Source organism: Toxorhynchites rutilus, chromosome 2 (genome assembly GCF_029784135.1).
Source record: "Toxorhynchites rutilus septentrionalis strain SRP chromosome 2, ASM2978413v1, whole genome shotgun sequence".
NCBI lineage: Eukaryota > Metazoa > Arthropoda > Insecta > Diptera > Culicidae > Toxorhynchites > Toxorhynchites rutilus.
Window position 1 is genome coordinate 307,120,833 of NC_073745.1, and position 26,596 is coordinate 307,147,428.

The 26,596-nt window shown below is 42.6% G+C and overlaps 1 protein-coding gene across 11 annotated transcripts in view; it reads right to left on the reverse strand.

Annotated features, from left to right (window-relative positions):
- The window catches only part of LOC129765178 (juvenile hormone esterase-like), an 87,136-nt gene that overhangs the window by 15,473 nt on the left and 45,067 nt on the right, over positions 1-26,596 (reverse strand). For all 11 annotated transcript variants that reach the window (XM_055765127.1, XM_055765128.1, XM_055765132.1 and 8 more), the window contains exon 3: positions 3,296-3,445. In XM_055765127.1, the coding sequence (XP_055621102.1) occupies positions 3,296-3,445 (150 nt within the window). The remainder of the gene's footprint in view (positions 1-3,295; positions 3,446-26,596) is intronic.

Here is a 26,596-nt window from a genome sequence, read left to right on the forward strand (position 1 = left end):
ATGAAGGTTTTTACTTTTGGCAAACCCCGATTCCATGTATTCTCCCTTAGATGATTTTACGGTTTTCAAAAAATTCAAACTGCGTCGTCTTTGTAACACTACACCCAAACTAGAGTTGGCAGAAAACATTTCATCTTTGGCAGAAATTATGCCATTTCGTGTGCTGGAGGGTCAATTGCGCAAATAATTAGCTGTTTTAAAAGCTCAAAAATGGTTTGTATGTATGCAAGCAGACATCTCTTTCTGTTTCCTTTTCTCATTTCATTTGGGATTGTGCCAAAAAAATCCATACGACGTCAATGAGGATCGAACCAAGGCCGGCTAATTCCACTAATTGAAATTCGAGTGGCGTAATCTGTTATCGATCGCGAGTGTGTGACACAAAAGCAATTTTGGGAGAATGTTCGAAAATAAATTTTGAAAGGCACGCCGCTAAGTCATTAATGAAATAATGAATTGAGTGAAATAATTTCTTTTGCAAAATTATCTACAAACACAGATTTAAATTTCACAGGAACAATCAGAATCCCGTTTTTTTGGCAAATCGTAATCTAAGATGCTGGAATTAGCCTTGAATTAGCCAGATGACCTTAAACCGCATTTCACGATAAACGGTTCTATTCCGACGCTTGGTTTGCACCTCACGGGCTGTTGGAAATTTTACAATGTTTGCAGTTTTTTTTTTATCCCATTTATTTATTTAAGGCTTATTAGCATTTTAGATGTAACAGAGCCGAATTTTAATCGTGTACATGTCATATGGTTATCATATCTATAATTAGCACATTACACAGTTGTCATTCGCCAGTATTCCTTCTATACCATTACATATGGTACATTCACACAGTAGCCATTTAGGCGTAAGATTATTCTTTCTGTTCTTCCATTATCCAGTTGGACCACCGGACAGCGGGGACAGTTGATTGATCATTGTTGAGTTATTTATAGAACAGCAGCCCGATGTTTCTTGCAGAGCAGAGCAGTGGGGTATGGATGAATCGATCTTATTTCGACCGTGGATCGATCTCCATCGCTGATGATTGTTGCGTGGACGTAGCTATTCTGTAACAACACAAAGATGGTCAATGAGGGCCCTGAGTTTTGAACTCACGATCGATCGCTTACTAAGCGAACGCGCAACCAATGTGGCTACGGAGACCCCCAATTTTTGCAGTTGACGCTAATGAATTTTGCAAGTGATTAAGCATTTTTGACTACGTCTTTCGGGAAGGGTGCTAAATCAAAAAACACGTCACGTTTTAATGAAATAAAGTTAACGTTAATAACTATTTTCACTGTGAACGAATTCTCATGATTTGCATACCAATCGAATCGAAAATTCTCTAAGATTTGTGTGATATGCTATACATTACAATTCGCTAATTTCTAAACGGTTTAAATTCATGAAAACTGGTAGAACTTCCTTTTTTCCATACATTTGTTCTGCCGATTTGTGTGCTTGCCCTATCCGTATTTCGCATGCTTATAACTCGAACATTTCTTAACAGATAGGAAACATGTTCGCATCAATCGATAGGAAATATTTCTACGCGTCCATCACAATTATTAAATTATTATTTTTCATGAGATGAACAATTGAATAACTGTAAAATGGAACGCGTTATCTAAACGCCCTCACTGCCAAGTTTTGATTGGCCCGATTTACGGTTTCCCCAACACAGACATCAAAATCGATGTACTTGTGGAAATTCACTCTGCAAATATACATGCAAGTCGAGGGTATTTTTTGTTCCCACCGAGCTGTGTTTCCCTAACACGGACTTCAAAATTAATGGGCCTGGGCGAATCCGCTTTGCAAAAACATGCAAGTTGGGGCTATTTCTTGGTGTTGAGACTTTTGTACTTGTTTGTCGTTGTGCAGACCGGAATATGTTTCCTTAGAATGTACTTTTAAACTGAGAAGCCTGGAAAAATCGTCATTTCAGATACTAGAGGTGAATGAATCTTCGGCGTTCGAGAACTATGTAAACATGAGATGTGCAATAATTTCAGAGGGAAATGTAAAATACAATGATCGTTTGACATTCCGTTCACATATTTTGGTAGTCCTTTTTTTTTGGTAGTCAAACGTAAAAGGACGTTCATCAAATTAATTTGTGACGAAGAACATAATCTATTACAAAAATTTCAACGCATTCTAAAATAATATTCGAAGTGGTAAACAAGTGGATAGCACAATATAATTGCGTAGTTCTACGTCGAAAGTATGCGGTCGTGTCCTAGATAAAACCCCTTACAATTTGTTTTCTCTTCCCTATGCTACTGTAAACTCGACACTACGTTATCTTAAAATTATGAATCAAAAATTGACAAAAAATGACTGTTTACAAGGGTAAATATCAATAGGTTCCCATTCCAACAACTTACGACGCTGCGATCGCCAAAAGTGACTCTCTCCGCCACTCCTTTTTACAAGTTTGCATTTGCCGGGTGAAAAAAAAACCGTTTGAAGGAACAAACCATGAAATTTATTTCATGAAACTACGAGAACCTCTTTCTTATAAAAACAAAAACATTTACCTTGCTATTCAACCGAGTGCAGAGAGCTATAAGCAAGCTTCGTTAAGTATTGGCCACACAAATGAAACACAATCAACAAAATGCAACAAGCTATTTTAAACACATCACCTCCCGATTAGACACTACACGTGGGGTGCATAAACACACGAGCCCCCCTAACGACGAGTCGCTCATATCAGCCGTTATCATCTCCGTTGGCCGTTTGCTTCGAGGCGCTACTTAAAAGTCAATTATAGTGATGTGATTTGCGCAAAGATACGGCGCCGTCACTACTCTCGTCTATCATTTTGGTGTGTTCATTAAGACATTTGCTGCGCTGCACTAATGTTGTCCAGATTTAGATTCCATCACTGAGATGCAGTTAAAATTAAGAGAGAAAAAACGGCAATATTGTGTTCACCATTGAAAGCCGCACGTGGCTAAGGCCCCAGCGAAGTAATTACTAAGTCCTTTTGGGAGGAAACGATAGTATTGTAATACGATAATTGTAGCTTATCTGTTTTTGTGCAAACCTACCCCATAAACACTGAGGTCGTTTTATATTGTGCTTTAATAGTCACTTACGGTGAGGGGTTTACTGCCGGCGCGTGTCGGTACTAATTTGTTTGGGAAACATTCGCAGTTCGGTAGAGGAAAACATAACACGCGGTTTTGTTTAGAGAATGGATAAACCATAAAACAAAGTGTAAAACATGCTCGCCGCAGATGAGTGGCTGGATAAAGTGCGATAAATAAGTCACGAAAATAAACTCACCGACGGTCGATAAACGTTTAGATAGAGGCAGTCTTCGCTTCCCTGGACCTCGGCGTTAGGAATAAGATCGTTCTTCTGAACGCACATTGGTTTTTCCTCCGTCGCGTTGTAAACCGCTCGCCTACCCCACCACTCGTTTGGGACCGGATTCTAAAATTGAAAAAACAACAAAAATATTTAGATGAAAACTAGAAAAAAAAAGAAAACAAAACAATCTCAGAGATGATTTGAAAACAGCCGCCGACCGGCAACACACATGAGGCACGCGGGTTTACTTTATTCATCACAACAAAATCAAAACACCCGATTACATTCGGAACTCTTCGTTGGGTAGAAAATCAACAAATTGCCGGCCAATCAGAGGTGATGCACTTTGTAAACATCGAACGATTTGACCAGAACGAACTAGTTCGGCGCTCGTGAAACGCTGCAATCTGGCAGATTGGTGGACAGACTTCGCGCCAACGGCTAACATGTGAAGATACTTGAAAGGTTAAAAAATGTTTGTTTGAATTCCTAAGTCCGTGTACGTCAGGTTATGGATGCCATACGGTGAGCTAATTCCATGACAAACCTAAGTTATTGAAAATTTTTACCGCGCTAGGTTCAGAAGGGAGCGAATAGAGTCAGCTCGTTTTGAATGTGCTAATTGCTTTTGCAATATATTTTAATCAGACATCTGGATTTTGAGTTACGATTTTTTGAAATAAACTTCAATGATTTTGAATACGCCCTTTTCAAAAAATCGGTCGTAATTGAAATTCGTCATATTATAATTAAAATTGTGATTTTGAGTATCTTTCATCATAAGTACCAAGTTTCAAAAAATCGGAGAGGGTCGGGTCGGAATTTACTGTTTTTTGGCCGACTTCGCATGGAATTGCTTTGTAGCAACATTTCCCGGTAGCACAAAATATTTACCTAGTTTTGTTTCTTGTGTGATCTTAAGGATATTCAACACCAGTGTCATGCTAATTATTGATCAATCCACTGGAAGCGTAAGGCGGACGTAATGAGAACGGCACAATCACTAGTGCCAATAATGATTTGAATAAATCAAGATAACTCAAACTCCTGGATAAAACAAGGTTGGAAATTAATCACACAGAAGGAAATAATATTGAGCTTGAGCTTTGGTAGACTGTACACTAGAGTGCCAATGGATGTATGGGAAAAAAGTGACCCTCGAATTTTCAAAGCGAACTTGATTAAAAATGTTGATTCCCACGAAAAACTACCCTATGCAAAATATCAGCTCAATCGGACTTCATTTACTAGTGTCGCACAGCGGTCAAAGTTTGAGTTTTTTGAAAACCGAAAAATCACCCAAGGGAGGGAGTAAAGGAAATCGGGGTTTTCGAAAAAAAAAAGTTTTGCCAAATGTCTTCAAATTGCATGAAACGTCAAGATTTACTGTCATCTCGAAAAAATTTTTTGGTCAAAAATCGACACTCTGGGACTTCGTCAAATCGATTTTTCATACGGGACTCTCTAGGAAATGTTGATTTACCCGATAAAATACCCTCTGCAAAATATTGGCTCATACGGACTTCATTTACTATTGTCACAGATCTCACAATTTTAGTTTTTTGCAAATCGAAAAATCACTAAGGGGGGAGTAAACGAAATCGGGATTTTCAAAAAAAGTTTTTTGATGCCAAATGTCTTAGAATTGCATGAAACGTCGAGATTTACTGTTAACTCGAAAAATTTTTTTTCAGAAATTGACTTTTCGGCACTCGGTCGTTTTTGTCTGAAAAGTTGATTTTTGAGGAAAATTTTTTTTTCGTGATAGCAGTAACTTGACAAAAAAAAAGTCCCAGAGTGTCGAAAATTTTTTTCGTGATGACACTAGATCTCGACGTTTCATGCAATTTGAAGACATTTGGCATCAAAATTTTTTTTCGGAAACCCCGATTTCCTTTACCCCTTGGGCGATTTTTCAGTTTTCGAAAAACTCATACTTTGACCGCTATGCGACACTAGTAAATGAATTTTCATTGGCACTCTACTGTACACGTCGTAGTTGCTTATCATGGTTGGCCAGAACCAGTGAAATTACACAACGAAACACACTAAATGGCGCTCGAAACTATCAAACCATTCTCTTTGTTCAATTAGCGGTAGTGATGTGACTGTAAACGTGAACTTTTGGCCGGTCGTGGAAAAGGAAATCCAATTATTTCAATTTATCTTGACACTCGAGGTAATCGTGATAATCCCGTTCATATATTATGTGTACCGATGAGTGTCCTCGGTTTTACAACAGATGACTTAACTTGATAATTATTCCCGTGATTCAAATTTCCAGACATTCGTTGGAAAGCTACTGCCATTGCGCGTTTTTCTCAGCATATGTCAAAAAGTTGAAGCGTAAACAACATAGTTTTTTACCACTTCGAATATATCGGATTTCGTACCAACGAGAGTGTTTTTGCGGAGAGTGTTACTTCATTACTTCAATATGAAAAAAAAACTACAGAAAGTCATCGCATTTTGGTGTAAGTTAATGGTGACCATGCTTCAACTGAGCGAACGTGCCAGACGTGGTTTGCACGGTATAAAGGTGGTAATTTTGACTTGAAATACGAAGAACGTTCCGGACCGACAAAAAAGTTTGAAAATGAAGAATTGGAGGCTTTACTCGATCAAGATCCATCACAAACGCAACAATAACTTGCAGATACACTTGGAGTAGCTCAGCAAACTCAGCATATCAGATCGTTTAAAAGGAATGAGAATGATCCGAAAGATAGGACATTAGGTACCGTATGTACCGATGGAAAGTTACGACAATCCTAAACGTTGGGAAACGTATGAATACCCCGGCCATGCATCAACATCGACGGCCGCGCGGAATATTCAAGACCAGAAGGTTATGCTGTCTATTTGGTGGGACCAGCTGGGTATGGTGTACTATGAGCTGCTAAAACCGAATGAAACCATTACGGGGGACCTCTAACGACGACAATTGGCCACAATACGAGCAAAGACACGATAAAGTTATTTGCAGCACGACAATGCTCGGCCGCATGTCGTGAAATCGGTCAAAACATACTTGAAAACGCTGAAATGGGAAACCGACCCGCCGTATTCTCCAGACATTGCTCCGTACGATCACTACCTTTTTCGATCGATGCAACATGGCCTGGTTGACCAGCATTTCTCCAATTTTGATGAAGTCAAAAATTGGATCGATTCGTGGTTAGCCGACAAACCGGCCGATTATTTCCGCAAAGTAATCCGTCAATTACCAGAACGATGGGAAAAAGTTGTGACTAGCGATGGGCAATACTTTGTAACCATTTTTGCAGAATAAAGCATTAATTTTTGAAAAGAAAACCAAGAAACTCACCGGTACTCCTATTACATTCTGTCAACAATGTTCCGGGAATTTATTTTGTTAAAGAAAATGGGCGTCTTCTGAAGCAACACAATTTGCCTACGAACAATCTAGTCATCGAAACCCTTTTTATAGCTGTATTCAGGAGTTTTCTTCAGTTCGCGCAGCGAATTCTTCTTTATGTCTTCAATGCTGTCAAAACGGGTCCCACAAAGCGTTAATTGGAGTTTCGGAAATAGGTGACTTTTCACAATCATGTCTCGTAGCCAGTAATCATGCGTTTGATGAACGTGGGATCCGAATTCGATCCTCCAAGCATGTATTCAACCACTTGATTGCGATGAAAATTTTGAACAAAGCTGAGCTCTTTTGGCACTATCCGTGCTGCGACTTTTCTCATGCCCAAAATATAACAAACGGTCTCGCGAGAAATATTTGATTCACGAGCTAACTCTCTCAAACTTGAATGACGATTTCCGAGCACCATCCATTTTATTTTGTAGATGTAGATGTTGAAGAGGGGAATGGTTCATCGTGTTTCGGCCATTTTGAAGTCTTATACCATTCATACATCCGTGTTTTAGACATGATTGAGTCATCGAATGTATTCTGCAACATCAACATTTTCAACGTTTCGGCACAAAAAGTTTGTTTGCAATACAAAATTTCACACATTATCTTTGACCAATAGAATTATCCATATTAAACAATCACCGAGTTAACTTGTTCTCAATGGCGCTGTTAAAAAATTGAATGACAGATCGCACTCAAAATTGACACTAGGACCCCTGACCAACATACAAAAAGTTTTTTTTTTAAATTGCAAATTTCCCATACATATTTCACAGAATGTTCAACGTTAGATTTCTTGCAGATATTAGTAAGAATCGACAGATAAAAGTCTTTCGACTAAAGCATATTAAAAACAGAACGATCATGCTCTTCATATACTTCTCTAGATATTTGAAAAAACAGTAATGATCAAAAAACAATGTTACTGACTCCTCAGTCAAGTTTTATGTCTTTATACCATGAGTACCTTACCCACGACGTGCACCCTTCACCAGGCATCTCCAACCAAGTTTGCTTCCCATACTTTTTCATTTTTGATCTGTCCATGCGACAAAAAATCCATGGAATACCAGATCACCTACGCTCCAATGTTATTCCGTCGATATTTTCGGAAAAATATGGGAAAGTTGGATCTGATAAAATGTTCTTTACTGACGGTTCATACACTGGCTTCGGCATCTTCAATGAAAATTCCAGTGCCTCTTTCAAACTCAAAGATCCTTGTTCCGTGTATGTCGCAGAAATGGGTGCGATATACTACGCACTGGAGATCATTGAAACATTGCCCATCGACCACTATTTTATTTTTTCAGACAGTCTCAGCTCATTAGAGGCAATCCGTTCAATGAAAGTTGATAAACGCTCATCTGATTTCCTAACAAGAATAAGACATCTATAGAGTGTTTTGGTCGAAAATTTATTCAAGATTACCTTAGCATGGGTTCCCTCTCATTGCTCGATTCCGGGGGATGAGAAAGCGGACTTGCTAGCTAAGGTGGGCGCTTCAGAAGGTACACTTTTTGAAAGGCAAATTGCCTATAATGAATTTTTTCACATTCCTCGTCAGGACACACTCGTTAGTTGGCAGCGCATGTGGAGTGGAGATGAGTTCGGTCGTTGGTTACACACGATTATCCCTAAGGTTTCGACGAGTGCTTGGTTTAAGGGATTGAATGTAGGTCGTGATTTCATTCGCGTGATATCTCGGCTCATGCCCAATCACTACAACCTAAACGCGCATCTCTATCGCATTGGGCTCGCAGCAAACAATCTTTGTGATTGTGGCGATGGCTACCACGACATCGAGCATGTTGTCTGGTCGTGTATCCGGTTCCATGCTGCTCGCTCTCAGCTCTCTAGAGCACTGAGAGCTCAAGGCAGACAATCGGATATCCCCGTCCGGGATATCTTAGGTAGCCGTGATCCTGATCTTCTGCTTCATCTATACCTGTTCCTCAGAAACGCCGATGTCAACGTTTAATGATGTTTCCTTCGTTGTGTCCCCGTTTCATATCCCTCCTATCCGATCTATAAACTTTTACTTAGTCGCGGCAATACATACACACACTCTTTACAGATACACGGGCCAAAGGTTGTGCAGTCCACTGATGATTCAACAAGAGCCAAAGGTTGTACCGCTCATGACAACTCTACACGAGCTGATGATTGCGCCGTCTAGTGACCATTCTATCCTGGATTCCTCGAGTCGAGAAGACGCACCACGCTAGATATGGGGTACATACTAGGGGGGCGTTGCTGATTAATGGTCAGCTGCATCCCAATAGGAAGTATCCCGTGTCGGGCACACGTACAGAGCATTGGAGACAGCAACATCCCAATTACGAGAACATTTGTAATACTAACCTCGAGCCGACCGCGAGTAATTGGTTACATATTACTAACATAGATAATAAGAAAAACTGTCAAAATATTGAACTCCGGCCCCGTCAGGCTAACGCCATATGAGCCTTGATAAAAATATATATTTTGGAAAAAAAAACAATGTTAAAAATTTTACACTCAAGGAAATTTGTATCAATCTGTATTTTATGACAAAATTATGTAATCTGTACCGCACAGAATATGTACCAGGAAAAACTAAAAGATCTGTACCTTTCCAGATTACTAGTTGGAGCGAGACTGAGTAATATAAATCGCCAAAAGTTTAATTATAATCGACTCTACTCTCTACTCTACTCTACTCTAATCTTATTTTAACAACCATATAAAGTGAAACGAAAACTTAATTTCTGATGCAAAAAAAAGTGGTTATACCATTAATGGACGGCTTAGACAGGTACCAGGTATTCCATGGATGTCCTCGCGTTAGTATTAGTAAATAGCGTGCGTTTTGAACACAACACTGCACGCTATTTTATATGTGAGGGCCTTAGAATGCAAGGGGTGTAAGTGACTTGATCGATTTCTCTTCATCAACTTTTTCTTTAGTTAATAACTCAACTGCAAAAAAGTTCCAATTTTAGTTCGCTATAGAATCCGATAGATGAGGTTCTGACCTATCTTCCACATTGTCAAATACAACTGGGAATGTATTTTCAGCTAAGTTATGACCAGAAGAGTGAGTCGATGTAGAGAAATCGATCAAATCACTTACACCCCTTTCATTCTAAGCCCCTCATGTGCGTGTAGTTTTCGTGTACGATACAAAAAAATCTAGTTCACCTGTAGTATATGTCAAACCACGTTGTAGGCAAACATCGATACATGCAAACGCGATACATGAAAGAGAGAAACGAATTCATTTTGGGGAGAGTCACTTCAATATGCAATGAAGTCCGGGGAAGAATGAAATGAGATAGTCGTAGAGTGAGATAGCAACTAAACGCTCGAATGACTGTTGGGTCATGTTGACGGAGAAACTGTTGGAAAATTAGCCAAAAATTATTTCCAATCATCTTCTTCTTCTTTCCAATTCTTCTATTCAGATGAATTTCTTCATAGCCCCCTTTCTGTCCTCAGTTGAATATGACTTTGCCTAGCCTTGCTTAATAACATTTTCGACACCTGATCTTCTTTGCTTTCCATCGAGGTCAAAATTTGCCGGAGAAGTCCGGGACATTTGCGACGTGTATGGAGAAGGTCTACAGCACGGAATTGTTTTGCAAAGTTTGCAAAGTTCAAAAATGGCGACTTTAACGTCGATGACACGCCCCTTCTGAATTCGATGAAGAACATCTCGAATCAGACGGCGCCAGTGGTTGTATGGTTAGCGTAACAGCCTCACAATCCGATCGGCCTGGGTTCAATCCCAGCTGGCGTCGTTGGGATTTTCTGAGGCGAAAAATCTCTGGTTACGTCTTCCTTCGGAGCGGAAGTAAAAGAAGTTGGCCCGGCTCATGAGTTGTTGAGTCTGATAGGTAGGAACAGGTGGAGTCGCCTCCCTGATGTCGGTGATTGGCACTAAAGTGGCGGAAATAGGCCGACGAAAAATAAGCGAAGATAAAAAAAAAAATCTCGAATCACTTTTGATGAAAACCGGTCGCCAAAGCAGTCGTGAATTGGCGGAAAAAATAAACTGTGGCGAATATATAATTGATTATTTTATTCATATAATTATTGTTTTGCGTTAAGAAAAAAGCTTCGCTACGAACTTACTCTCCAACCCAATATGAACAGGCAGAGCTTAGAACGCAATACCATCTCTCTTCAAAGTGTCCGTAGACCGAACACTACATTTTCATTACAAGCGAGCGATTTACGTGTGATATTACCAGCACGAGTAAGTAAGCACAGAAATACACAGAACAAATATATGGGAGAATGGAAATGCTTCCAATATTTAGTTTATTTATAACATTAACGGATTAGGGAATCGTATAGTCGTATAATAAATCGTATATATCGTATAATCGTATAGTCGTATAATATATCGTATATATCGTATAATAGCCTTTAGGATCTAATCATCAAAATCTGTACTCAGTAAAAATAATTCTTAACGTAAAAATAATTTCATAAAAACGTGTAGACCAAAGAATTCAGCATCTCTTGTAATGACTCAAAAATGAAAATGATCTCGAATCTATCACATCGAAATACAAACGTCCACATAGAAAATTGAGATTTTGTGAATCAATACTTTACCTCTCTACAACATTATCGAGTCTTCTTGTTTTACCTTGGGCCTGATTCTCCTGCGCGAATGGAATGTGACAGCAATGAACTCCTCAAAGTTACATGACCCAAGTCACCGTATCGCCGAAGGCGATTGCCCTGATGTGAGAGGTTCATTTTGGAGTAAAATACCCAATGAATGACGAATGGTGCAGTGTTCATTGAAATATATATCAAATCTTGTGTTTTTTGCAAAGGCTCTATGCATTTTTAATTTTATAGTCTCCTCACATAAAAGCCAAGCAGGTAACATATATTTATTATCGCATTTAATAAAATTCCAAAAGCTAAATTTTATCCATAGATAATGAGCAGTTTCGCCTTTTGGATAGATGATGACATGCAGCTGAAGAAGATTGCCAACTCAACAAAGAGAATAAGCCAGCAGACAAGAAAATTTCCATCTCAAGTTTGCCATGGCCCAGCTGATCACGAAGGATCTTCAGCCTGCCTTCATCGAGCATAACGTACTAAACGTTTTGACGGATTAATAAGCTCCGTTACCGAACAAATCGTTGCCTTGTTTGCAGATTCGAGAATCTGTTCTGGAACTTCTTTTCGATGTAAGATTGTCGGAGAGATTGCATTGTTTAGACTACCATTAACTAATGTTTGGATTTCAGTTTCCTTGTATTGAAAAGCCCTATCTCAAATAGCCAGGAATTGAAAAGGCCGTGATGTACCTCTACAAGCACCCTCGAGAATCCAAACTAAACTGATAGCGCGCTGGAAAATTGATATCCGGATGGGCTCGACCTATATTCAACCTGAGCACCGATTTCAAAGCGATATCACGTGAGGAACGCCAGGAACGAGACTTGCAGCAGATGTCCAAAAAACGCAAAACCTCGCCGGACCCACAGGGTCAGAGCAGTACCAGCAAAAAGGGCTTACCGTTCACCGAGGCTAATAAGTAAGAATTATGATAATTGGAAGCAACTTCTTTATTATAATCAAATTCGTTCATTTTTAGGGGTGTATTTCGATCCGGAAGCAAAGGATGGGTACAATGGGCTCGCGTTCCCATGCCTTCGGTAAAGGAGTACATTGTTCGGCCAAAATCAACAAGTGATATTGATATGAGTCGGGTAATTATTCCTACATCTTTGAAGCTGCAGTTCCAGAGAAAAAAGCGATAAAAGTAGAATAATATAAGGATAATAAAATTAGGCTGCAAAAGTGGACTTCGACATTTTTTATATCTCAGAAAATTTGAGGTTCCTAGTCACAATAGGATTTTTCTCCATCCTCCTTATCAACTCCTGAAACTGCTTCCGATTTGTCACACGTAACCTGAAATATATAATTCTATCATAAATGAAGACGCAAATCGCACTCATTTTTTGGCTTCCATTGTTCGTACTAGTCGATAACAAAAGAGGATACGACTTCAAAAGTCACAAAATGACAAGCTTTTTGACTGCAATCGCCCACGAGAATTGAGTGAGTGTTCATGAGAGTTCATTCAAGGTAAAAATCTCACCATAGTCACCTTCGGCAATTGAGTGAGACAATTTTTCCGAGCTGTCACTTCTCATTCGCGCATCAGAATCAGCCCCCTTGTTTAGCCTTCGAAACAAGAACATTATACGGAAAAGATATGAGCTGAAAAATAAAAAAAAAACTATTGGGTTGCTCGAAAAGTAATTGCCAATTTTTTCATTACAAATAAAATACAATTTTTTGTACATAGAATGAACATGTAAAGAAGAGATGCACTTAAACTTAACCCCTCGATGTAGTGCACAAAAATATCGGGAAGAAAAAAACGATTTATTCCTGTTTTTTCAAAGATTCTTTCGATTAACACAATTTTTCGCCAACTGATTCAATAACAAATCCAATCTTCTATTTCTGTAAATCTTTCAATTCAGAGTTTTTTTTGTTGGAATGAAATTTTTTTTTCTTTTACATCGATTTAAAAAAGTGCCAAAAACCTGCATTTTTCATTTGCGATGCGATTATTTTTTTTCTTTTTTGAACAATTAATTATCAAAGACGAAAGGGAATTTTTTCATTCCTATGAAAAAAAAAGATGTACAAAAAGTACAAAATGATGTATAAAAAGAATGGTGTACATCCCATCTTTACGCGTTTATTCTATGTACAGAAAAAATGTATTTCATTTGTAATGAAAAAATGGCAATTTCTTTTCGGGCAACCCAAAAGGTTATTTTTTTATTTTTCTGGTTATATCATTTCCATATAATCATAAACAGACATGCTCTCTTTTAAGTTATGACTTGTTAATACATTAATATAAATGAATTCAAAGAGTTGGAGAATACTATCATGTCGACGTTCAGAGTCAAGACAAGGCCATTTCGATCGATGATTCTTGACTTTACTCAAACGGAGGAATGCTTCTCAAAAAAATATTCTGTTTTTTTAAAATCACCTCTCAATATTCAACTTGAAAACGATGAACTCAGCTGACATATTCTCCAACGAATCGAATTCCACAAAACAGCGTGCTGCTGATATTGACGAATTTTGCGTCTATATTGGTTGTAGGAAAACTAACTAAATTCGACTGGTTCACCGGATTGTGGACGGGACACTGTTGGCGCGAAAAAGTAATGGAAAAACTATTCAATTCCTTTGCTCGAAATTGTATTTAACCGACGATATAATTTCTGATGCGTACTCTGTGAACTATCTGCGTAGAAAGAGGCTGAAGCTATCGGTGTATCTAGTTTCATCTGTCTTTCGTTTCGTTCTGTGACAAAAGGGATTATAAAACTATTATCTGCTTTGTGCGTATGCAGATTAGATTTTTGAGATAATAATGATCTGCGCGATAAAGTGTGAGCGTAGGCAAATCATTTAGGGTACCGAGTCTATTATTGACCTAAGCTTGAACATACCGCCCACCATTGAAATTCTATTTCAATACAATTTTTTTTTTCATGCGTATTAATGGTGGGGGCTATCTATCTTACTAGATACATGTCGGTATTTAATTTCAATTCATTTCAATGTTATTTTTCGCAAAAAATAATGGCGATGAGAGCGAAAACAATAACTATCTGCGCTGTTTTCATGTTTGACATATTAGTTACTCGATGACAGGATTGCTTCTTCCAACGGCTGCGGGGTGAGGTGTCGGGAAAGGTTCCTGCAGGATCTTGCACGGGTCGTCTTCACAAGAGATGCCAGGTTGGATGTGGATTCGTCTGCGGGATAGTGTCGTCATCTGCCAACGTATAGTATTTAGGCCGAGACCAAATCAAAATATAGTGAATGGAACAGGGATACTTAGCATGTGAGAGGGCCATAAGACACTCTCCCATCCAACAATGCTTGTTTTCTGGATCCGCGAACAACTGGAACTATGATGACTCTGCATTGCGCTGCAGATTGTCCTGAATTGGGAGAACACAGATGCGTGTAATGGCTCGTTTGAATATGCCATCTTTTGTCCGGATGTTGACTACACGTATACAGCCGTCGTTGCCAGGGAAAACTTCTACGATACGGCCGTATCGCCACTTCATTGGAGGGAGATGATCCTCCTTGACCAACACCATGGTACCAATCTGGATGTTGTTGCGTCTTCGGGTCCATCTGGTTCGTTGCTGTAGGTCGGCGAGATACTCCGTTGACCATCGTTGCCATATGCGTCTAAGGAATTCCTGAACTAGTTGCCACTGTGAAAGCTTTCCCAATGAAATTTCCTCATAAGACGGTTCAGGTATCGCGGTTAGCGATCTATGCACAAAGAAATGTCCTGGTGTAAGGACGTTCAGATCCTGAGGGTCACTGCTAAGCTGTGTGAGAGGCCGTGAGTTTAAACACGCCTCGATTTGACACAGTAATGTTTCCATTTGTTCGGCGGTTACTAAAGCGTTTTTGAGAGTGCGAAACAGGTGATGTTTTAGAGATTTCACCGCAGCTTCCCAAATTCCCCCAAAATGAGGAGATCTTGGCGGAATGAATCGAAATTCTATGCCCTCGTCTGAGCACAGTTTTACAACTTGATCTCGACTTTGCTGTGTTCGGAATAACTGCAAAAATTCGTTCAATAATCGTCTAGCGCCGAAAAAATTAGTGGCATTGTCGCAAAAAATTGTTTGTGGTATGCCACGTCGGGCGGCAAATCTTTTGAGCGCTGCGACGAAAGAGTCTGTGGAGAGATTGCCCACTAACTCGAAGTGCAGCGCCTTCGTTGACATGCAGACAAAAACTGCAACATAGCACTTCTCTGGAGCACGTTTCCGGGTAAGCGGTCGCAAATATAGTGGTCCACAAAAATCGATTCCTGTTCTCAGGAATGGCATGGTTGGGGTTACACGTGCTGGTGGAAGATCCGCCATGATTTGTTCGGTAACTTCAGGCTTGCTGCGCAAGCAAGTGACGCAGGTGTGCACGACTTTACGGGCAATGTTTCGTAGTCGAAGAGGCCAAAATCTTGAACGAACTGCTGCACATAACAGTTGGGGTCCAGCGTGTAGATATTTTATATGATAGTGGCGAACAATTGAGAATCCTTCTTCGGCATAAGCTACGAGTAACCGGTCATGTGCTGTGAACGTCTCTGTTAAAGCATTGTTCTCGGTTACCGTTGGCTGTTATTTTTTTTTTATCGTCCGGGTGTGCTTTTTTCGCGCGTTTTCGAACTGTTCGAGATATCGTAAAACGCAGTGTGAACTCGGAATTAGTGAGAAAAGCAGAATCATCAAAGCCTGGCAAGGCCAGCCGGCTTTCAGTTTTCGCCGATTTGTCGCCATCGCAATCGAAGTCGGACATCGGTGGTCAGTTGCACGCACACAATACCAGCGCGATTTGCTGCTCACTTACAGCAGTGTGAAGGAGAGCATCACTTCTTAGTGGTGTGTGATAGTGCCGAGCGCTCAAGCGCTCCGATTGAGAAGCAAGCAGCGGTTGCCAGTTCATCAGCACTGGGGTGCATTGTGGTGAATAGAAATAAATAAGATATAAGATTTATTTTTATTTTTGGCAGACTTATCTCACTTCTTAACTAGGCGAACCTAGCCAGAATTTTCACCTGCCCCCGGGCTTCTGAATGCCAAAGGGGGACTAGGCTCTGCGGAATGCACGTATCTGCATGCTCGTGCTGTTTTAGTCCTGACCGAGGAATTGTCGGACAATCGCGCAGGTGCTAAGGATGACCGACTTTTGGATGCCGGCCAATTCCTTCTCGATGTTCAACACCTTTAGCGCTTCCAGAAGTGTCTTCGGGATAATTCCAGTTCCAGAGAGAACGACTGGAACAATTCTTGGGACCTCCCTTAGCCCCCACAGTTCCTTGAGCTCCACGGCCAATGGTCGGTACTTGCAGATTTTGCGACCGTGGGTCTCCTCCAGATTCTGGTTCAGTGGAATAGCGACATCGATGATGGTGACTTTGCGGTCGCTCTTGTCGTAAACCATTATATCTGGGCGGTTGTGGTGGATCGAGAGGTCGGTCAGAACAGTGCGATCCCAGTACAGCTTGAAACGGTCATTTTCCAGGACAGGTGCAGGCAGGTACCGGTAGTTTGGTACGTTGTCTTCCAGTAGAGCACATTGGAGCGCCAGTTGTCGATGAACAATACGGGCCACGTTGTTGTGGCGCTCGGTGTAGGCTGCGTTGGCCAAAACGGGACAGCCTCCCATAATGTGCTCTATGTTTTCACCTGGTTGATGGCACATCCGGCAAATGTCATCAACGTCTTGATGCCAGACGTACCGCCTGCAGTTTCTCGTCGGCATTATCCTGTCCTGGATGGCTATCATGTCGGCTTCTACTACTGAAGAGAGTTCACCACGCGTTAGCCACAGATTAGATGCGGCCTTGTCGACGTGTGGCCGGTCCAGTTGATGGGGGTGGGCACCATGCACTGCCTTCTGCTTCCAAGCTGCAATCTTCTCCTCCACTGTCTGCAGATTGCAGTTGAGTTGGTACTCCGCTTGCGCCAAGTGCAGAGCGCTGTATCCTCTGTCGGCGGCGCAGACAGCCCGGTATAGCGCGTTTTGGTTGGCGCGTTCTGCGAAGTACTCGCGCAGTTGTCGTACCTGGGCAACACACAGTGCAGATATGTCGACTATTCCAAGTCCCCCTTCTTTGCGTGGCAGTGAAACTCTCTCCAGTGCCGATTGAGGATGGTGCATTCCGGCCTCTTTGAATGCTTTCCTCATCCTCCTCTCAAGGTCCTCTAGGTTAGTTTTGCTCCATTTGACTACACCAAAACTGAAGGTCAGTAGGGGAACCGCGAATGTGTTGATCGCGCGTACCTTGTTCCCCGCATTGAGGAAAGTCCTCAGGACACAGTTCACTCGACTCAAGAACTTGTCTCGCAGCTCCGTCTTGATGTCGGAGTGGCGAATCCCGGTGAGCTGTCGGAATCCAAGATATTTATAGGATTCGCCACGAACCATGTCTCTTATGAACTCGCCGTCATAGACCTCGTAACCTCCGGATTCGGTAAGCTGCCCTTTCAGCAGATGGACACAGCGGCACTTGTCGAGGCCGAACTCCATGCAGATGTCCCTGCTTATGTCTTCGACAACCCGGATAGCTACACCTAGACGCTGACGTGAATCAGCGTAGACCTTGAGATCATCCATGTAGAAGGTATGGGTCACTTCTTCGTGGGCGCCGTCGCCATACCTTATTTTATAGCCATGACCGTTTCTATTGAGCGTCCTACTGAGGGGGTTCAGTGCCAGACAAAACCAAAGCGGGCTGAAAGAGTCGCCTTGGAATATCCCCCTCTTTATCTGCAGCGTTCTAGACTGCAACACATTTTCCCCATCACTGAGGTGCAGAGACGTGCTCCACTGCCTCATCGCATGCTGCAGGAACCTAACGACGACGGGATCAATCTTGTATAGCTCCAATACCCGGACGAGAAACGAGTGAGGTATGGAGTCATAAGCCTTCCTGTAATCGATGTAGGCCATACTTAGGTTCCGCTGGTTATATACCGCCTGGCCGACTATGGCTGCGTCGATGATGGCCTGGTCTTTGCAGCCATGCGTATTTTTCCTGCATCCTTTCTGCTCTTCTGCGATGATATGGTGTTGTTCGCAGTGGGCAGAAACTTTGGCGGTTATGATGCTGCTTAATATCTTGTACAGACTCGATAGGCACGTTATCGGCCTGTACTTTGATGGGTTCAATGTGTTGCTGTCTTTCGGGAGGAGGAATGTGACGCCACGGGTGGCGAATTCAGGGAGGTTGTGTGGGTCACGTAGCACCTTGTTGAAGCACTCAGCTATCTTTTGATGTGCGACGGTCAGCTTCTTGTGCCAGAAGTGCTGAACACCATCGGGGCCCGGTGCTGCCCAGTTCCTCAGGTACCGCGAGGCTTCGCGGACATCGTTCTCTTCGACGATGATAGCTGGCATCTCTCCAATTTCACCACAACTCTCCTCCTCCCGTCTTAACCACATTTGCCCGTCACGATGTTGTACTGGGGTCTCCCAAATACCAGCCCAGAAGTTCGTCACATCGCTAATATCTGGCAAACCTTCGCGGTAGTCGGGCTTCTCGTCGCTAATGTGGTCGTAGAACGCTTTTTCGTTATCTCTGAACATCCGATTTTGTTCCTGGCGCTTTGCAGAGTCAGAGTAACGTTTCAGCCGTTTAGTTAGGACGCTCAATTGCTGTACCAGTGTGTCGAGTTTTTCCGTCAGCTGGTGAGCTCCCAGCTGGCGAGGTTCAGTAGGCCGCACGATCACAGCAACTTGGCGACATAATTTCGCCGATCTGTTGCCTCTTTTGTACGCCATCAGTCTTCCAATTGCGGCGCGCTTGTTTAGGATCCGTTGCTCCAATCTCCTTCGCCATGGAGGCTCACGCCTTTCACGGAGATGTTGGAGCAGTCCGCCTCTTGGCCTAATACGGTATCCTAAACTTTTGGCGGTCGCCACAGCAGCACAGTAAACTTTCAGTTGCAGCTCCTCCATGTTCTCAGCATCAACCAAGTGCAGCGGAAGAACGTGCTCGTTCATGAGCTTTACTGCACTTGTCAGCCTGCGGGAATGCTGCAACTTCGGGATCCTGGGGCGCGACAATGGGTCTGTGTCGCGGAACTGTGAGATCGCCTCGTCGTAGTGGAAGACCAGATCGCGTAGTAGTTGTTGATCTGGCTGTGGGTCTTCCGGCTCAGGGGGTTGTAGTACTGTGGCCTCCACTGGTGCTGATTCGCGTGCCCCACTCGCGAATGAATTGCTCAGCCGTACTGAACTTCGTCTCGACACATCGCTTGCTCTGTTGTTCCTGGAGCTTATTTCTCTCTGCACCTGCTGCTTGATCTCGTCGATTTGCGTTTGGGAGAGCATGTTGTTGCGTACTATCGCTCTACGCCTCGCGTTCATCGCGTTCTGATCAAGCCTCCCGACGAACTCTGGATACGCTTCCTCGAACATTGTTAGTATTCGAGGGCGACCGCTCATGTCCGTCTCCAAAGCAGTGCAGATGTAATAGGCGCGGATCACGAATTCATTCATTTCGTGTGTCCACATGATCCGGCGCCTAGTGGTACCCACAAGTGTGGACGACTGTCGTCTGGCAGTCGCAACACGTCTCGTAGGCGCAGCGTTTCTTGGGTGATGTCGATGGCTGCTGTTTCCGTGTGGCGGTAGCTCTTCGGGTTGAACCCGGCTGGTGGCCCGCTCTTGCACATCGCCCTCCAGCCGCTGGCCGCTCGCTCTTACGCCCGTTCCAGGACCAGCTCCAGTTCGGGGACCCTCCTCGGGTGATCGCATTCTAATTACTCTTCGTGAACGTAGCTCCATTTTCTGGGTGTATCTCCTTTGCCCGGGAGACAGCGGGTTGGCAAGGCCTCCATGACCCGGGAGGCCTTCCCCGGGAGAGATATAGCGCTCTGACTCGCTCGCACCCCCTCACTTAGCCACTTTCGACACCCGTTCTCGGAGCCAAGACCAGGTGTGTGTTTCCAGTTCACGCCCGATCTAAAAATGTCGTCATATGATCTTCGTGGAGGCGTGAGATAGGAACATTTGAGACCAACAGGCAGGCTCCTACCCTATGTTGATCCCCATTTGAGAACCAAAAAAAAAGGTTAAAATCTTAGAATGCCGACAACTCGGCAAAGTTTCCCAGGAAGGGAAAGAATCGAAATTTACGCCGTCCGACTCGTTTAGAGTCACTTTTGCTGGCTCCGCCCTCCCTGACTACGTTATGGTGGACTAATTGAGGCTACCGCTGCGACTCTTCGTGCCAAAGCCCATGACTTGCCTGAAATGCAAGTCAGTTGGTCACACAGCAGCTTACTGCGCCAACAAGGAGCGCTGTGCCACTTGCGGAGAGCAACATGTGGACAAATCCTGCAGTGCGATTGAGCAAAAGTGTCATGATATGATTTTTATTTTTTTTTTATTTTTTTTAATTATTATTATTATTATTAAAAACAAAATATTAGAATATAAGTACCAATTACAGAATGGCAGAAGGAGGGGGAGGATCTCCAGATATGGAGATCTCTGATGATGACTCCCCTCTGGTTGAAAAAAGTTCTAATAAAGGAACAGCGAAGACACTTAAACGCGTTCCTACATCAGAGGATGTTTCGTCCGGGGACGAGTCTGCTAACTCTAGCAAGCCCCCCTCTAAAAAACCTGCAAATATCTCCTCTCCAACCCCCCTCGATCCTACCCCAGCACAGATTTCGCCTCCCCATCCTGTTGTCCCCGATCCCCTTCAATCCTCGTCATCTCCTTCTCCTCCTGTTGTCTTCTCTCCACGTGTCAAGGTCTATCCTGAAGATGCACCTGGAACTGGTCCGTGGGTTGTTTTCTTCAGGCCTAAGCCAAACGGAAAAGCACTTAATGTTATTCAGATCATGAAAGATCTGGCAAGATACTCCTCCGTGACAGAAATTTCGAAGGTTAGACCGACCAAACTGCGTGTTGTCGTGGCTGATCGGAAAGACGCAAACGGTATTGTCGTCGACCAGAGGTTTACCCTGGAATATCGTGTCTACGTGCCTTCCCATGACGTAGAAATCTCGGGGGTGATAACCGAAACGGGTCTGACGTGCAAATCAATTATGGAAGGAGATGGCAGATTTAAAACGCTGCCTTTGATTAAGGTTAAAATCTTAGAATGCCGACAACTCGGCAAAGTTTCCCAGGAAGGGAAAGAATCGAAATTTACGCCGTCCGACTCGTTTAGAGTCACTTTTGCTGGCTCCGCCCTCCCTGACTACGTTATGGTGGACTAATTGAGGCTACCGCTGCGACTCTTCGTGCCAAAGCCCATGACTTGCCTGAAATGCAAGTCAGTTGGTCACACAGCAGCTTACTGCGCCAACAAGGAGCGCTGTGCCACTTGCGGAGAGCAACATGTGGACAAATCCTGCAGTGCGATTGAGCAAAAGTGTCCATATTGCGGAGGAACTCCGCACGTGCTCTCGGCTTGTGAAACTTACAAGAGTCGCTGGGACAAGCAGAAGCGCTCTTTAAAGGAACGCTCGAAGCGCACTTTTGCTGAAATTTTAAAGGGCGCTTCTCCATTGGCCCAACAGCAACAACCTTTAACCGCAAACAATGTCTTCGCTTCGCTGCCAGTTGACGAAATGGAAGCGGATACAGCTAACGAGGGCACACCGTACATCTTCCAAGGGAATCCCCGGCGCAAAAATGTGACCACTCCCAAAGTTCAAGGACAAGCCCCTCCGGTTATACCCTCTGTTAGCATGCCTAAAAAATCGAGTGCAGCGGACAAGCAAAATCAGGTTCCTCCTGGCTTCCGTGGGAATAATTCACCTTCGAACGACCCAGCACTCGAAGGGACATCAAAAACCCCAACTGTCCCTATTTTACCGTCAAGTTCAACTTCCCAATCGGGATTTATAAAGTTGACTGACCTTGTGGCTCAAATCTTCACATGCTTTAATGTTTCCGACTCCATCAGAACCATTGTCATATCAATGCTTCCAGTATTAGAGACAATTTTGCAACAATTGATGCAAACATGGCCCCTCCTTGCAATGATTATCTCTCTTGATGTCTAATTCAAATAGAGAGGTCGGAGATATCACTGTTTTACAGTGGAATTGTCGTAGTCTTATCCCTAAATTGGATACATTCAAATTTTTAATTCATAAGTTCAACTGTGATGTTTTTGCTCTATCCGAAACTTGGCTTTCTTCGCGAGATGATCTCTCTTTCCACGATTTTAATATTATACGCTTGGACCGTGATGATAGATACGGAGGGGTGCTATTGGGGATCAATAAGTGCCACTCATTTTTTCGAATTGACCTTCCATCTATTGGAGGGATCGAAGCTGTTGCTTGTCATGCAAACATCAGAGGCAAAGACCTCTGTATTGTCAGCTTGTATTGGCCTCCGAGAGCTGCGGTTAGCCGCAAACAACTTGATGACATGTGCTCACTCCTTCCTGAGCCACGATTGATCTTGGGAGACTTCAACTCTCACGGAACTGACTGGGGGGAACAGTACGACGACAATCGTTCATTGTTGATATATGACCTTTGTAACAGTTTCAATATGACCGTTTTGAACACTGGGGAAACAACACGTGTATCTAAACCTCCTGCTAACCCAAGCGCTATTGACCTCTCGCTTTGCTCGAATTCACTATCGTTAGATTGCAAGTGGAATGTAATCCAGGATCCCAACGGTAGTGATCACTTGCCAATCAAAATTTCCATCACCATTGGGTCGAATTCTTCTGAATCTATAAACATGGCATATGACCTCACAAGACAGATTGACTGGAAAAAATATGCGGACGCGATTACTCTAGCCATCAATTCCAGAGATGGTTTACCTCCATTGGAGGAGTATAACTTCCTTTCTCGTTTGATCCATGACAGCGCGGTTCGCGCTCAAACGAAACCCATCCCAGGTTCCACCATTCGCCGAAGGCCTCCCAATCCATGGTGGGATAGCCAATGTTCCAAGCTTTATCAGGATAAATCGAATGCATTTAAAGCTTTTCGGAAAAGTGGGACCCCTGAAAATTTTCAAACGTATTTAACCCTTGAGAATCAGTTCAAAAATTTGACTAAAGGGAAAAAACGTGCGTATTGGCGAAATTTCGTGGGAGGTTTGTCACGAGAAACGTCAATGAAAAAATTATGGAAAGTGGCTCGAAACATGAGAAATCGTTCTTCAACAAATGAAAGCGAAGAATATTCACATCGATGGATTTTTAATTTTGCACGGAAGGTTTGTCCTGATTCCGCTCCTGTGCAAAAAAATGTTCGAGATATACCACAAGATAGGTGCGATCTTGATTCCGAGTTTTCGATGGTAGAATTCTCTCTTGCTCTCCTTTCATGTAACAATTCTGCTCCGGGATCGGATAGAATTAAGTTCAACTTGCTGAAAAACCTTCCTGATGTGGCGAAACATCGCTTGTTGAATTTATTCAATCGGTTTCTGGAGCATAATATTGTTCCAGATGATTGGAGACAAGTACGAGTTATAGCTATTCAAAAACCCGGAAAACCCGCGTCCGACTTCAATTCGTACCGCCCAATAGCAATGCTGTCTTGTATACGGAAATTGATGGAGAAAATGATCTTGTTTCGCCTTGATCGATGGGTTGAAACGAATGGCCTACTCTCAGATACACAATATGGGTTCCGTAGGGGCAAGGGGACGAATGATTGTCTTGAGTTGCTTTCTTCAGAAATTCAAATGGCTTACGCCGAAAAAAAACAAATGGCTTCAGTATTCTTGGACATAAAGGGGGCCTTCGATTCTGTTTCAATAGAGGTTTTGTCAGACAAATTACACTCTCGGGGTCTGCCGCCTCTATTGAATAATATGTTATATAACTTGCTTTGTGAGAAACATTTGAACTTTTCTCACGGAGATTCGGCAGTAAGTCGGGTCTCTTACATGGGCCTCCCCCAGGGCTCATGTTTAAGCCCCCTTACACAAAATTGCAGCCTAAGACAACTTGCAGATGATGGAGTGGTGTCTGTCGTAGGATCAAACGAATTCGACCTGCAAGGACCCTTACAAGATACTTTGAACAATTTTTCAACCTGGGCCATTGGGCTAGGGATCGAATTCTCCACGGAGAAAACAGAGATGGTGGTTTTTCCTAGGAAGCATAGACCAGCGAAACCAAACCTTCAACTTTTGGGTAAACTGATCACTCATGCTATGTCATTCAAGTATCTTGGGGTTTGGTTAGACTCCAAATGTACTTGGGGGGCCCATATTAGGTATCTGAGTAAAAAATGTCAACAAAGAATAAACTTTCTTCGTACAATTACCGGCACCTGGTGGGGAGCCCATCCCGAAGATCTTATAATGTTGTATCGAACAACTATTCTCTCAGTAATGGAGTATGGCAGTTTCTGTTTTCAATCAGCTGCCAAAACACACTTAATTAAACTCGAGCGAATTCAGTATCTTTGTCTCCGTATTGCGTTGGGATGTATGCCCTCAACGCATACCATGAGCCTCGAGGTTTTGGCAGGCGTACTCCCACTAAAAGATCGCTTCAATTTATTATCTCTTCGGTTCCTCATCCGGTGTAAGGTTATGAACCCATTGGTGATCGGAAATTTTGAGCAGCTGATCGAGCTAAATTTTCATTCTGGATTCATGAGCTCATATCATGAATTCATCTCCATGCAGGTTGATCCTTCTTCGTATATTCCCAACCGTGTTTGTTTTCCTGACTACATCAATTCCTCTGTACATTTTGATCTGTCCATGAAGCAAGATATCCATGAATATTCAGATTATCAACGATCGAGGATCGCTCCAACGATCTTCGATGCAAAGTATGGGGGTATCAGTTGTGATAATATGTACTTTACTGATGGGTCCACTATAAACGAGTTCACAGGATTTGGAGTGTTCAACAAAATTTTCAGCACTTCAGTTTTTTTCAAATTTTAGTCTTCAGTTTCCTTGCTCAGTGTATATTGCTGAATTGGCAGCGATACACTGGGCGTTGGACAGCGTCGCCTCACGACCTGTTGAACACTATTACATTGTAACGGATAGTCTTAGCTCTGTCGAAGCTATCCGTTCAGTGAGGCCGGAAAAGCACTTCCTTGAGAGAATACGAGAAATTTTGAGTGCTTTATCCAGACGCTGTTATGTCATTACCTTTGTGTGGGTCCCTTCTCATTGCTCAATTCCGGGTAATGAGAGGGCTGACTCATTAGCAAAGGTAGGTGCGATTGAAGGCGATATTTATCAGCGTCAAATCGCCTTCAATGAATTTTACTCTTTAGTCCGTAAAAATACCATCGCTAACTGGCAACGCAAATGGAACGAAGATGAATTGGGCCGGTGGTTTCACTCGATTATCCCTAAGGTTAGCCTCAAACCATGGTTCAAAAGTCTGGACTTGAGTCGGGACTTTATTCGCACCTTCTCCCGACTCATGTCCAATCACTGTTCGTTAGACGCGCTACTCTTTCGTTTCAATCTGGCCGGCAGCAATATCTGCGTTTGTGGCTGAGGTTACCACGACATCGAACACGTTGTTTGGTCGTGTGAGGTGTATCTTGTTGCCAGATCGAATTTAGAGAACTCCCTTCGGGCTAGAGGAAGGCAGCCCAATGTGCCGGTGAGAAATGTGTTGGCTCGGTTAGACCTTGATTACATGTCCCAAATATATGTTTTCCTTAAATCTATCGATGTTCGTGTGTGATTATCCTTATATCCTTATACCCTCCATTTCTTCCTTTGTGAGTAATTGGTCCGCTTGCTATAAACAGGAGAATGAAATGTAAATTCACAATAGATGTACGAATAGATTTAAGAATTGAGTGTGTGTGATTATCAACATTGTAATAATTTCCTTATACCCCATCCTTTTCCTGAGAAAAATATGTCACCCTTCTAATCTCGAGTCCACCGCGAGTAGTTGGTTTCCCACATTACTAACCATAGATTTAAGAAAATTGTTCATATATATAGTTTTTAAAATATATTTGAGATTTCGGCTCCTTTAAACTTATGTAACTGAGCCTGTAAAAATAAACGAATTTATAAAAAAAAAAAAAAACAATTAAGAATGTTAGAGGATGATCATGATCGAGAATCATTGGTTGTTTTTGATCGTAGTTGATGCAAGCATTACTGAGACGGCCACGAGCTCGAAGAATGCCATCTTTCAGAATGGGTGAAAGCGATTTCAATTTGGAAGTGGTTTTAACTTGTGTAGATGAGCGAATTGAGCGGATGTCTTCTCCGAATGATTCATTTTGAGCGATTCGTACTAGGTTTTGTAGAGCACTGTCCAATTCAGCAGTCGATAGGGGTCCAACTTGTCG